General features: G+C 52.0%; 1 protein-coding gene across 1 annotated transcript; it reads right to left on the reverse strand.

The window, feature by feature from the left end:
- On the reverse strand, nucleotides 1-14,553 carry LOC308170985 (dynein axonemal heavy chain 12-like; the record flags this gene model as incomplete). Its single annotated transcript, XM_080545841.1, has 9 exons — nucleotides 1-176; nucleotides 7,603-7,756; nucleotides 9,121-9,507; nucleotides 9,632-9,785; nucleotides 9,979-10,150; nucleotides 13,001-13,246; nucleotides 13,479-13,637; nucleotides 13,991-14,122; nucleotides 14,382-14,553. 9 exons carry the CDS (start codon nucleotides 14,551-14,553, stop codon nucleotides 1-3), a joined length of 1,752 nt encoding a protein of 583 aa, XP_080401967.1.
- Nucleotides 14,554-14,884: the final 331 nt, after the last annotated feature.

A 14,884-nucleotide genomic window follows, 5' to 3' on the forward strand; every position in this document is an offset into this window, starting at 1 on the left:
TCATTGCCCCCCGTTCTTCCTCTGGCTGTAGAGGTCATACTCCCTGTACAGGATGTAGTCTTTGAGTCGGTCAGGTATGTGGAGGAAGGTCATGAACACAGGCGCCCTCAGACGGAGGTGGCCCATGCAGCTCCTGATCTGCAGACGGCTGAGGTGCTGTAGGGAACGCACGTTTTCTGTGGAGGAGAGAACATTAGAGGAAACTAGAATATGGTTTGTACAGTTAGCGTTTACCTAGAAACACATCTGACCACATCTGACCACATCTGACCGTTTTTCCATGTAATGCACGTTGTTGTGAATCCCTCATCGGCTCCGCCCCCTCCTGCCTCGTTGGCGCTCGTTGAGCCTCATCAGGCTCAAGTGGAGACAGCTGGGTCCAGTTATCAACTCAGGAGGAGGCAGCCCTATAAGAAGCCCCAGAAACCTTCCTCCGACGCTTGATTATTTTGACCCATGTGGAACCTGCCTCCCCCTGCCTAGACCTCCTGCCTGCCTATCGACTACGTCTCCTGCCTATGTCCCTGCCTGCCTAACGACCACCCCTCCTGCCTATGCCCCTGCCTGCCTACCGCCTACTCCTCCTGCCTAACCCCCTGCCTGCCTGCCGCCTACTCCTCCTGCCTAACCCCCCCGTCTGCCTGCCTGCCGACTATTCCCCCTCTCTGCTCTGGACTGGTTAGTACACGTACAGATTTCAACACTTCACTCATCTACATATCTACACCACACTAGTTTTGCACGCTAGACACTCACACCCAGACACATAGATTACAGTTCCACTCACACCTCATTTACATTATCCAGTTCTCTGGCATCCACACATTCCCCCCACTTAGGCCCCGTTAGAGTAGGGTTATTCTTTTGTCCATCATTTTAATAAATCCTTTTATTATTCGTTTGCCTCTTGTGTCCGTCTGTTCTGGGGTTCTGCCACACTTGACTCTTTTTTGCTAGTGCTAACCTAACAGAATAATCAAGCCAAAATGAGTCAAGGCAGCACCTCGGGGCAGACGCCCGCAGTTAAGCCCAACCCAGTGTCCCATTCAGTTGACGAGCTTGTTTCCGCCCACGCGGCCGAGCTCGCGTCCCTCCAGGCGGAGTTGTGTAAGGCTTTCCCCTCCGTTCAGGGTAACATCGCTGAGCTCCAGAAGTCGTCCACCTCCGCCTCAGCTGCTCTCGCCTCCCTTGCTGTCCAGATGGGCACTCTTGTCTCTGCGGTGGCTTCCATCCAGCTGAGGCTGAACACGCTCCCTGGAGGAGCTGCAGTCCCTGCTCCCCCTGCTGATTCACCGGGGGTTCCAGCCCCCCCAGGGCGAGCTCCCGCCCAACCCGAGCCCAACCTGGTTACCCCTCGACCCTTTGGAGGGAACTTTGATCTGGGCAGAGGGTTCCTGACCCAGTGTGAACTTTTTTTTGCTTTCCAACCGTCCAAGTATGGGTCAGAAGAGGCTAAAGTAGCCTTCATTATGTCCCTCCTGGTGGACAAGGCTCTAGACTGGGCCATAGCCGTGGTGGGCAGAGACCCACATCTTGCCCAGGACTACGAGGCGTTCCGCCGGGAGTTTTCCTTTTTGTTTGACCACCCCTCTGACGGCGCGGACGCCGCCTCCAGGATGCTGGAACTCCGGCAAGGCTCCAGGACCGTCGCGGACTACACCTTAGAGTTCCGGATCCTCGCCGCCGACAGCGGGTGGGGAGACATAGCGCTCCTTTGCGCCTACCGGCGGGGTCTGAGTGAGGCGGTGAAGGACCTTATCGTCCGGGACCGCCCAGGCTCCCTTCAAGAACTGGTCACCTTGTCCCTACAAATGGATGAGCGCCTGCGGGAGCGCCGCCAGGAGCGCAGCCAACGCGCCGTGGGGCCCCCTCACTCGGTCCCCAGCCGCACGTCCTCTCTCCCCCGTTTTGCGGCCGCCCACTCGGCCCTGCCCCCTCGGGTTCCCATGCTCTCCCCAGCCCCATCCACCTCCGAGTCAGCGGAGGAGCCCATGCAGGTCGGCCGGTCCCGCCTCTCTCAGGAAGAGAGAGAGCAGAGAATGCGGGGTGGGCTGTGCCTGTATTGCGGAAGACCAGGACACGTCCTCCGAACCTGCCCGGCGCGGCCAAAAGACCCGGCTCACTAAAGGAGGGGTTTTTGGTGAGCCGTGCCTCGATCCCCCAACCCATCAAGAACCACAACCGGCTGTTCCCAGCCACCCTCTCCTGGGGTGAGGAGTCCTTTTCTGCCGGCGCCCTCATTGATTCCGGGGCCGACGAGTGCTTGATGGACATCTCCCTCGCTCGTCAGGCCGGCATCCCGCTCGTTCCCCTCGACCATGCCTTGTTCCCCCAAGCCATCGATGGTAGGCCCTTAGGTAGGATCACTCACAGCACTGAATCCCTCACCCTCACCATGTCCGGTAATCACGTCGAGACGGCACGTTTTCTTGTCCTCCACGCCCCCACTGCACCCCTTGTATTAGGTAGGCCGTGGTTGGAGAGACACGATCCCCACATCTCCTGGACCACTGGGCGGATTTTGGGCTGGAGCATCCCCTGTCATGCCAACTGCCTACGCTCCGCCCTCTCTCCGTCCAGCGGTCCCAGGCCCGTAGTCTCTCCCCCGGACCTCACTGGTGTCCCCTCTACGTATCTTGACCTGGCCATGGTGTTTAGTAAGGACCGCGCCCTTTCACTTCCTCCTCACCGGCCGTATGATTGTCCCATCAACCTCCTTCCCGGGGCAGCCCTTCCCAAGGGTCGTCTCTACAACCTCTCGGTCCCGGAGAAGGAGGCGATGCGCAATTATATAGCCGAGTCCCTAGCCTCGGGTGTAATTCGACCATCGTCTTCCCCCCTCGCGGCGGGCTTCTTCTTTGTGGCGAAGAAGGATGGTGGCCTGAGGCCCTGTATAGATTTTCGTAGTTTAAACACCATCACTGTGAAGAATAAATACCCACTCCCCCTTATGAGTTCCACTTTCGAGCCACTCACTCACGCCCGGGTGTTCACTAAGCTTGACCTCCGCAACGCCTACCATCTGGTTAGGGTCAAGGAGGGGGACGAGTGGAAGACCGGGTTCAACACCCACCTCGGTCACTTCGAGTACCTGGTCATGCCCTTTGGCCTGTCCAATGCCCCCGGAGTCTTCCAGGAGCTGGTCAATGACGTGCTGAGGGACATGATAAATGTTTTCGTGGTTGTTTACCTGGATGATATCCTGATCTTTTCCCCGACCATGGAGGAACACCACCAACACGTGCGCCTGGTCCTACAACGGCTCCTGGAGAATCGTCTCTTCGTCAAGGCGGAGAAATGCGTCTTCCACTCCTCCTCAGTGACGTACCTGGGTAACGTCGTGGAAGAAGGGCAAATGCGCGCCGACCCGGCTAAGATTAAGGCGGTGGCAGAGTGGCCACGACCCACCGACCGAACACAACTCCGGCGCTTCCTCGGGTTCGCCGGGTTTACCCGGCGGTTCATCAAGGGGTTTAGCCAGGTGGCGGCCCCTCTCACTGCGTGTACCTCCACTGTTCGCCCGTTCTCTTGGACCCCTGAGGCTGAGGCGGCCTTCTCCACCCTGAAGGGCCTCTTTACGACCGCGCCGGTGTTGGCCCACCCGGATCCAGCCAGGCAGTTCATCGTGGAGGTAGACGCTTCAGACACGGGCGTCGGGGCCGTTCTCACCCAGCGGTCGGAGGAGGACCAGAAGGTCCACCCGTGTGCCTACTACTCTCGCCGGTTTGACCCTGCCGAGAGGAACTACGATGTGGGCAACAAGGAGTTGCTGGCCATCCACGCTGCCCTCGGAGAGTGGAGGCACTGGCTGGAGGGGGCTAAGCTGCCGTTCCTTGTGTGGTCTGACCACAAGAACTTGACCTATATGAGGACGGCAAAAAGGCTTAACCCTAGACAGGCACGCTGGGCCCTGTTCTTCAGCCGATTCGACTTCACCCTCACCTACCGCCCGGGGTCAAAGAACGTCAGGGCGGACGCCCTCTCCCGGCTGTTCCCGGGGGAGTCCCCGGATATGCCGGTGACCCAAGACACCATCCTCCCCCCTACCCGGGTGGTAGGTGTCGTCACCTGGGCCATCGAGTCGGTGGTCAGACAGGCCCAGCGCGCCGAGCCGGACCCAGGTACCGGACCCCGGCACAGACTTTTTGTTCCCTCCACTGTCCGGCCGCAAGTGCTAGAGTGGGGGCACTCTAGTCACTTTGCCTGCCACCCTGGCTCCCACCGGACAGCGGAGTTTATCAGCCGACGATTTTGGTGGCCCACACTCCGGGGGGACGTTAAGGAGTTTGTGGGTGCCTGCACCATCTGCTCCCGGAGCAAGGCCTCCCATCGTCCTCCTTCGGGCCTCCTATGTCCCCTCCCTATCCCCGGTCGTCCTTGGTCCCACATCGCTTTGGACTTCGTTACGGGGCTCCCCTTATCCAAGGGTAAGGACACCATCCTAACCATTGTGGACAGGTTTTCCAAGGCTGTCCACTTTGTCGCCCTTCCCAAGCTCCCCTCCGCGGCCGAGACTGCTGACCTCCTCACGCTCCATGTGGTGAGGCTTCACGGGATTCCCCACAACATTGTGTCCGACCGGGGCCCCCAGTTCATCTCCAAGGTGTGGCAGGCCTTCTGTAAGGGAATTGGGGCCGCGGTCAGCCTCACCTCTGGATACCATCCGCAGTCCAACGGACAGGCCGAGCGGACCAACCAGGCCCTGGAGGCAGCCCTGCGTTGTGTCACCACCAGCAACCCCGCCTCCTGGGCCAAGTACCTACCATGGGTGGAGTATGCAATTAACACCATGGAGAGCTCCGCCACGGGTATGTCCCCTTTTGAGTGCTCCTTGGGCTATCAACCTCCTCTCTTTCCCCAACAGGAGCTGGAGGTGGCAGTCCCGTCCACCAGGGTCCACCTCCGCCGGTGTCGGCGCATCTGGAGGACCACCCGGACCGCTCTGCTGCGGGCCACTGAGCGGTCCCGTCGCTGTGCCGACCGGCGGAGGGTGCCAGCCCCGGCCTATCGTCCCGGCCAGAAGGTCTGGCTGTTGGCCCGGGACCTGCCCCTCCAGACCGCCCAGACCTCCTCCCGTAAACTAAATCCCCGTTATGTTGGGCCCTACACTATTGACCGGATTATTAACCCTGCAGCGGTTCGATTAAACCTTCCCCCTGCTCTCAAGGTCCACCCAGTATTTCACGTGTCCCTCCTCAAGCCTGTTTCCACTAGCCCCCTGTCCCCCCCCGTTCCAGCCCCCCCACCTCCCCGGGTCCTGAAGGATGGCGACCAGGTGTGGACGGTTGACCGCCTACTGGCTGTCCGCCGTAGGGGACGGGGGTTCCAGTATCTGGTGGACTGGGTGGGTTACGGCCCCGAAGACAGGAGCTGGGTGCCCCCGTCCTACCTCGCCGACCCCACACTCCTGGAGGACTTCTATCAGGCCCACCCGGACGCTCCAGGACGGTCGTCAGGTGCCTCCCCTAAGGGGGGGGGTACTGTTGTGAATCCCTCATCGGCTCCGCCCCCTCCTGCCTCGTTGGCGCTCGTTGAGCCTCATCAGGCTCAAGTGGAGACAGCTGGGTCCAGTTATCAACTCAGGAGGAGGCAGCCCTATAAGAAGCCCCAGAAACCTTCCTCCGACGCTTGATTATTTTGACCCATGTGGAACCTGCCTCCCCCTGCCTAGACCTCCTGCCTGCCTATCGACTACGTCTCCTGCCTATGTCCCTGCCTGCCTAACGACCACCCCTCCTGCCTATGCCCCTGCCTGCCTACCGCCTACTCCTCCTGCCTAACCCCCTGCCTGCCTGCCGCCTACTCCTCCTGCCTAACCCCCCCGTCTGCCTGCCTGCCGACTATTCCCCCTCTCTGCTCTGGACTGGTTAGTACACGTACAGATTTCAACACTTCACTCATCTACATATCTACACCACACTAGTTTTGCACGCTAGACACTCACACCCAGACACATAGATTACAGTTCCACTCACACCTCATTTACATTATCCAGTTCTCTGGCATCCACACATTCCCCCCACTTAGGCCCCGTTAGAGTAGGGTTATTCTTTTGTCCATCATTTTAATAAATCCTTTTATTATTCGTTTGCCTCTTGTGTCCGTCTGTTCTGGGGTTCTGCCACACTTGACTCTTTTTTGCTAGTGCTAACCTAACACACGTTGCAGCTTGTAATAGTTGAATAGTTTGTAGATGGTATAGTTGATGGTTACATCTAGAAACCTTCTAGGGTTTTAGGTTCTAGCAGTGACCTCTTAAGCCAGACAGGCCTGTAATTGGGCAAAATCCTGGTTTAATTTGATTATTTGTTTATCTCCTTGTCATGTGTAGTATGTTATTCTGGACTATGATCTGATCATATTCACACAAAACTTATCAACTGGCATCCTGCTTTTGCATCTGATTTCTAATGTTAGAAGTAGTTTAGTTTGGGTCTGGTTTTTAGAAATGTGTCTAATAGGGCAGACAGTTAAGTCATTCAGTGCAGAGGGTGAATAAAGTTGCCCTAATTGTCAACAATCTAGAGAGCCAAGGGTGACTTCATTCACCAAATATGCATAAATTATAATGCCTCCTTTAGTAGCCAATCAAAGTGTTGTTGCTAGGTAATCACCACAAAAAACATTTGGCACCAGTGCCGGCCCAAGGCATAAACGGACTAAGCGGTCACTTAGGGCCACAACCACTAGAGGAGGCCACACTAAAAAATTAATAAATATATATAGGACTGATTAAAGGATGGACAGCTATAGTTTCTACAGTAGCCTGTTGTTTTGTTGTTAACATAGTTCACAATTGTGTAGTTACACTTTATTTATTTACACTTTATACTATAATCAATTTGCACTCATATTGATTATTCATTGATCATTTATTTGTCCAAATATTTTTGTTTTTCATTGGTTATTATTCATTTGTGGTGATGAGTGTTGCAGAATTTCAACATTGAAAATGTTGACTTTTATTGTTATTTAACTTCTCAAATGTTAATATACCGTGGCTATAGAAAGTCAACACACCCCTTCACTTGTTCCACATTTTGTGTTATAGACTCAATTTAAAATGTATTAAATAAAACAAAAAAAATGGGCATCAATCCACACACAATACCCCATAATAACAAAATGAAAACAAGTTTTAGAAATTTCAGCGAAATTCAACCAAATCACTCAGTAAGTTGAATTGAGTTAATGTTAATGCAAGGATAATAGTTAATGTAATTTTGGAATCAATATCTTTGTTTTTATAGGAATCAATGTGGATGAGGTTGTCATTATAAATTGAGCAAATCAAGAATTTGCAGAAATGTCTAAAAACTTGTTTTCACTTTGTCATTATGGGGTATTGTGTGTGGATTGATGCCAATTTTTGATGCCCCCCCCCCTTGTCGTATAAACACCCGTCTATCAAAAACACCCATCAATCGAAAACTCCAACTCCCCCTCAAAACGTGTGTGTGTGTGTGGGGGGGGGGGGCACATTAAAAATCTTGCTTATTTCCACAAAAGTTCTTGGGCCGGCCCTGTTTGGCACCGTAGGTGGTGAGTGTTGCAGAATTCTTTGGCACTTGGTGAGTTAATGCCGTCCGCCTTTCCACTGACCTTGAACCCTACAGATGTCAGGCCACTCCTCCTGCTCCATCAGGACGGCCTTCAGCTTGGAGCAGAAGGAGATGTGATCCACGTAGTCCAGCATGATGCGTACCATCCGTCCAGCTATCCCCTTCAACCAGCTCACTGTGATCACCTCACAGAACTGGGACAAGAAGCATATCAACGCTTTATTTCCATGAAAAATCCCCCAACAAAAGGAACATTGACTCCCACTATCAGTGTACCCTCCCCCATACCTCTACTGGCTGCACAGTGCACACTCACCACTTCACTACTGCTTGCTTGCACATACCATATTTATTGGTCTCTAATTATTATATATATGTAACATACATATATATTGTCATATATGAGACATCTTCTGACCCTCACCACTACGTCTCCTAAAGACACCCGCTTTCCCCTCTACTGTGTCCCTAAGAACTTCTATTGCCCCCCTTTTACTGTTTCTCAGTTTCTCCAGTAATATAAAAAATAAAATTAAAATAAAAAAAATAGGAGAAGGCGATAATAGGGAGAAGGTTTTTCCTTCTATCAGTGGCCCCGGGCCCGAGATAGAGTACTCTTCCTGCAACGAATGGTGGACTGCTGATTCACATGCTTAGTATTCAAATGTATTGATTGTAAGTCGCTTTGGAATAAGGCGTCTGCTAAATGCCAAAAATGTAAAAATGTAAAACATACCTCAAGACCTATTGCCTATACATATCATACTGTACATATATCATAACTGTACATATCATATTGACATTTATCTCATGTATATTCACTTATTATATTCATTTATTTATACTCTCTGTAATGCCTTATACTGTAATACCATGCACTGTCTACAATGTCATGTCTTTTGCATTATGGCACTATTTGCACTATCTGGTTAGATGCCAAACTACATTTAGTCTCTGTACTTGTATTCTTGACAATAAAGTTGAATCTAATCTAATCTGTTTTGCGATATCATGTGATACAAGGCCTATGCCTTAGAGCAGTGGTTCTCAACCCTCTCCTCGGGGACCACCAGCCGTTCCACATATTTGATCTGTTCCACCACCAGCACACCTGATTCAACTAATCAAGTACAAACCATAATTGCTTTGCACTTGATTAGTTGAATCAGGTGTGCTGGTGGTGGAACAGATCAAATTATGTGGAACGGCTGGTGGTCCCCGAGGAGAGGTTTGAGAACCACTGCCTTAGAGGCCTACTGCCTTAGAGGCTGGTAGAGGTAGAAATCGGAGGACGGGCTCATTGCAATGTATGCAATGGAATAAGGAATGGTATCAAACACCTGTCTTCTCCATCATGCCGTATTCCGTTCCATGCATTACAATGAGTCCGTCCTCCGATTTCTACCTCCACCAGCCTCCCCTGGCCTCTAGAAGCACACGCCTCTGTCTCTCCAACTCTACAGTCATCACCAATGTACAAACAAACAGTGAGATAAAACATATCCAGTTGATCAGTGGTATAAAACCACCCTGTCTCGTCTAGCGTGTCCCGTCCTACCATGGTGTCCTTGATGACCGTCTCACTCCAGCCCTCGAAGTCGTCCGGCACGTGGGAGCCGTCGCCGTACGGGCAGTCGAAACAGAGCCGGACGTCGTAACCATAGTTACACAGCATCCTCAGCACCACCTCGTCCCTCAGCGCGTACTGCAGGGCCGAGGGGAAGTGGGTGGTGTTGACGCGGCAGAAGTAGTTGGCGTTGGCGCCGTACCGCAGTAGCACGTCGATCAGCTCGTAGTTGCCTATCCGCAGGGCCAGCTGGAGGCATTTCACCGGGTCCTGGTTGGGCATGGCGCCGGCCTCCAGCAGCACCTTGACGGAGGGCAGGTCGTCGTTGGAGACGGCGAAGTACAGGGCGGAGCGGCGTTCGTCGTCGTAGTACTCTTCCTGCAACGAATGGTGGACTGCTGATTCACATGCTTAGTATTCAAATGTATTGATTGTAAGTCGCTTTGGAATAAGGCGTCTGCTAAATGCCAAAAATGTAAATGTAAATGTAGTTCTTGCGTACGGAGGGGTGCAGCATGTAGTTGGCCGTGTAGCCTCTTTCCAGAAGGATCTGGAGACACTCGGTGTGGCCGCCCGCCGCGGCCGAATGGAGGGGGCTCATGCCGCTCTCGTGGATGGCGTCCATGGTGGTCATCATGATCATGATCTTCAGGGCTCTGGAGGAGGAGGAGGAGCAGATCACACTGGGGAGAGAAGACACTATGGAGATACTCTGAGATGTGAGGAATGGGCAACGGTATCTGTCAAACGCGTGTGTCCGTTCCCTGTCCGGTCCATGCATTACAATGAGCCTGTCTCCTCCGATTTCTACCTCCACCAGCCTCCCCTGGACCGTGCTGTTACACCTACCGTTTATGCCCCCTATGTGCCACCCTGTGGATGGGCAGGTGGCCAGAGTGTTTGGGTACGTTGGCGTCAGCTCCGAACTCCAGCAGCAGGGTGATGATCTCGGGGTTTCCTGATGCGCACGCCTCGTGCAGGATAGAGGCTCCGTCCAAGGCCTGGGACTCTACGTTAGCCCCTGACAGAGACCAGAACCAACCATTTACATTTACATTTACATTTTTGGCATTTAGCAGACGCCTTATTCCAAAGCGACTTACAATCAATACATTTGAATACCAAGCATGTGAATCAGCAATCCACCATTCGTTGCAGGAAGAGTAATCTAGCTCGGGCCCGGGGCCACTGATAGAAGGAAAAACCTTCTCCCTATCGCCTTCTACTAAAACCTGTTGTGAAGAGACATGATCGGGCAGCCCGACTGCTGTGTAGAGGAGGTGGGGCCAGTCGGCCAGCCGAGGTGGAGGAGCGGAGTGAGCGGGCAGGGGTTTGGGGGGTTACCATTTCCTTCAGGTAGGCAGGGGCTGTCCCTTTAGCTGCCTGGTATGCAAGCACCAGGGTCTTGAATCTGATGCGAGCTGCTATCGGGAGCCAGTGCAGGGTGCGAAGGAGAGGGGTGACATGCGAGTATTTGGGGAGGTTGAATACCAGCCGGGCAGCAGCATTCTGGATGAGCTGCAGAGGTCTAATGGCTGAAGCGGGGAGCCCAGCCAGGAGTACATTGCAGTAATCCAGGCGGGAGATGACCAGTGCCTGGGTCAAGAGTTGCGCTGCCTCTCTGGTAAGGAATGGTCGTATCCTTCTGATGTTGTAGAGGAAGAATCTGCAGGAGCGAGCCGTTGCTGCAATGTTCTCCGCACAGGATAGTCGGTTATCCAGGATCACTCCAAGGTTCTTGGCTGTTAGGGAGGGGGTTACAGTAGAGTTCTCCACTGTGATGGAGAAGTCTTGGAGAGGGCAGGCTTTCCCGGGGATGAAGAGGAGCTCGGTCTTGTTAAGATTGAGCTTGAGATGGTGGTCAGCCATCCAAGTTGAAATGTCAGCGAGACATGCTGAGATACGGGTTGCCACGTGTACATCAGACGGGGGGAAGGACAGGAAGAGTTGAGTGTCGTCTGCGTAGCTGTGGTAGGAGAGCCCATGTGAAGAGATTACCGAGCCAAGAGACTTGGTGTAGAGGGAGAAAAGTAGGGGCCCTAGGACAGAACCCTGGGGTACTCCAGTGGAGAGGGTTCGTGGAGAAGATAGCGATTCTCTCCAGGTCACCTGGTAGGAGCGGCCCGCCAGGTAGGAAGAAAACCAGGAGTGTGCGGTGCCAGAGATGCCCAGGTCTGAGAGGATGGAGAGAAGGATCTGGTGATTGACTGTGTCGAAGGCAGCCGACAGGTCAAGGAGAATGAGAACAGAGGAGAGGGAGGAAGCTTGGGCAGAGTGGAGGGCTTCCGTGACAGCAAGGAGCGCAGTCTCAGTGGAATGCCCAGCCTTGAAGCCGGATTGGTGGGGGTCTAAGTGATCCATCTTCCGGAGATAGTCAGTCAGTTGTTTAGATGCCGCGCGTTCAAGGGTTTTGGAGGGGAAGGAGAGAAGGGATACAGGTCTGTAATTGTGGACAGATGATGGGTCAAGGGTAGGTTTCTTGAGGAGAAGCTTGACTCTGGCTATTTTGAAGGCCGCTGGGACAGATCCTGTGGATAGGGAGGAGTTGATTAGGGTGGTAAGGTAAGGAAGAATGTCGGCGGAAATAGATTGGAGAAGGGGGGAGGGGATGGGATCAAGAGGGCATGTGGTTGCCCGCTTTGATGTAATGAGTGTGAGAATCTCATCGGGGGAGAGGGGGGAAAAAGATGACAATCCAGAGACCGAGTGTCGAGGAGAGAGTTTGGAAGGGGTGTTAGCATTGTTAGTGGGAGGAGGGAGAGGTGGGGGGGAAAAGGTGCTGCTGATGTCATCCACCTTTTTTTCAAAGTAGGTGACAAAGTCATCGGCGGACAGGGAGGAAGGAGGAGGGGGAGGAGGTGGATTAAGGAGTGAAGAGAAAGTGGAGAACAGTTTTCTAGGATTAGAGGCAGAAGAATGTATTTTGGAATGATAGTAGGATGCTTTGGCAGCTGATGCCGAGGAGGCGTAGTTGGCAAGGAGAGAGTGATAGAGGTTAAGGTCATCAGAAAGGCCAGTTTTTCTCCATTTCCTCTCAGCCGCTCTGAGCTCTAGTCTGCAAGCATGTAGCGTTTCAGAGAGCCAGGGAGCTCGAGGAGAGGATCGAGCTGGCTTCAAGGTTAGTGGACAGAGGGTGTCGAAGGATGAGGTGAGAGCGGACAGGAGGGTTGAGGATGCCGCATCAGTGGATAGAAGGGAGAAGGACCTTCTACGGTTTCGGATGTAGCCTTTGTCAAGTATTTAAGACTTGACAAAGGCTACGGCCGAAACCGTTGTCCTATTAAACCACAATTTGTTGCATCTGGAACTTGAGTGTGCAGCTTCTATTTCTTTTAATTGGATTTTGTTCCATTACCAGCACCTCGCTAAAGTTTTCTGCGGTGTGCATTCTCTTCTTTTCTATAAAATGTAAAATGTAACATGTATAGGGCTTAAGCTCAATTTTATGCTGAAAAAGGAAGGTTAAATATGACTTACATCACATTTAAAGGCTGGTGTCCTAGTTATAGATTATGCCTAATCCTAGATTTAAAAACATTAAAGTGAAGTTCCATCTGTGGTTTGATCTGTGTCCAGGACTTTACAGTCGTTTCTGACTTTCTATACGTCGCTACTATATGTAGTATACAGTTGTATATCCTTGCATGAAAGACTCATAGAGTACATACACACACACACACACACACACACACACACACACACACCAGGGAGGTTGGTGGAAGCAGAAAAATCGGAGGTCTGGCTCATTGTAATGCATGGAATGGGGAATGTGCGATACCATTCCTCATTCCATTCCATGCATTACAATGAGCCCATCCTCCGATTTCTACCTCCACCAGCCTCAGCTGATACATTGACTGTGTCAACGTACCGAACTTGATCAGGACTTTGATCACATCCATGTGTCCACCCTGCGCAGCCAGAGCCAGGGGCGTGATGCCGTACGCGCTCGGGGGGTCTGGGTCGGCACGGGCCTTCAGCAGCAGCACCACCAAGTCCAGTAGGCCCAGACGAGCCGCCTCGTGGAGGGCGGTCCTGCTGTGGCACCCCTCCTGGTGGACGTCACAGTGGAACTTCAGCAGGAGCTTGGCCATGTCCTTCTGGTTGTTTCTGATCGCTGCAGAGGGGAGCAGAGAGGAGAAGTGAAGTGAACGTCATTTGTGTACTGTATATATCTGGCAGGGGAGGCTGGTGGAGGTAGAAATCGGGCTCAAATCGGGCTCATTGTAATGCATGGAATGGAATGAGGAATGGTATCAAACACGTGTGTTTGCAGAAATGCCCTAAAAAAAACATTTCTAAAAAGAAATTCAAAAGCATCTAAATGACTGAAATGAAAAGCAGTCAACCTATCACCAGTGGCGAGTCCTCCTCGTTGTCCTGGCTGTCTGGACAGCTGCCGTTCCGCAGCAGGAAGGAGGCGTTCTCCAGCAGACCCTGCTCCACCGCCAGGAACAGGCCCGTCTTCCCCTGCAGCGTGCGGCATTGCTGGGCAGTCTGACTGGATGCTGAGGCGATATCAAGTCGAATCCAATCAAATAAAACGTCATTTAATAAGAGATTTCTTTGGATTAACACCTAAGAGAAATTTGATTTCAATACATTTCGTTGTTGTTTTTGTTGAAAGCATCTTGTCAAAAGTGACTTTGCTAGAATAGTATGGATTATGGATTATGTATGTATTATGTCATTACTGGCACCTGTGTGTGTAGGGATGTGTAACCATGGTCCTGCTACAGACAGACACACCTGAAAAGGTGACTTCTAGAATAGTATGTATTATGTATTATGTATTATGTATGTATTATGTATTATGTCATTACTGGCACCTGTGTGTAGGGATGTGTAACCATGGTCACACCTGAAAAGGTGACTTCTAGAATAGTCTGGTTCTTCTGACTGGCAGCCTCATGCAGGGCGACCCAGCCTCTGCCGTCCGGTACAGAGAAGGCCTCCTGGGACACTGCCAGCTCCCGGAGAGCTGCCTCGTCACCTGGCAACCACCCAGGACATCAGACACCACAGCGGAGAGAGAGAGGACTTGTGGAGGAAGTCATTCTGTTGCATAACTGACTAATACACATACTCATACATTCAGGTCCTCTGCTAAGTTGGTTGAGCATTGCACTAACAACGCTTTAGGTTGTAGATTCAATTCCCAACTGGGACCATTTATACTGAGAAATGTATGCACTCGCTGTAAGTTGCTTTGGATAAAAGCATTGGCTAAACGGTATATACTGTATACTCACCCTTTCTTATAGCAGTAAAGATCTGCTTGTTACACTCCAGCAGACTCTGCTCAATCATGTACTGAGTGTCTGCATCCTCATCCTCATTCTCATCCTCATCCTCCTCATCCTCCTCCTCCTCCTCCTCCTCCTCCTCCTCAGACCCTTCAAACACTTCCTGGTCAAGGTTCATGTTCAAGCCGGGTTGGGACTCTTCCCAGTGGTGCCGCCAGTCCAACGTTTGTTTCCTGCCTGGGTAAAGAATGAAGGATGAGGAAGATCAGGTGATCTCTGTGGTTTGTACCTCCTCCATTTAAACATGCATTTGACATTGTTTACAATGCCCAGAAAAGGGAAAGGGAATTAACAGATTTTAGTTACAATGTTGATGTGTCAATCAATAAGTACAGATTAATTTTCTTATATAGCTATATATATACTCCAACTAAAACCTAAACCTAACCCAGATCTATTCTATGGAGAGAGAAAAAAACAATGAGAGAACATGAGAGCAAATTAAAGAA

The sequence above is a fragment of the Nansenia antarctica genome (genome assembly GCF_963989245.1).
Source record: "Nansenia antarctica genome assembly, chromosome: 15".
Lineage (NCBI taxonomy): Eukaryota > Metazoa > Chordata > Actinopteri > Argentiniformes > Microstomatidae > Nansenia > Nansenia antarctica.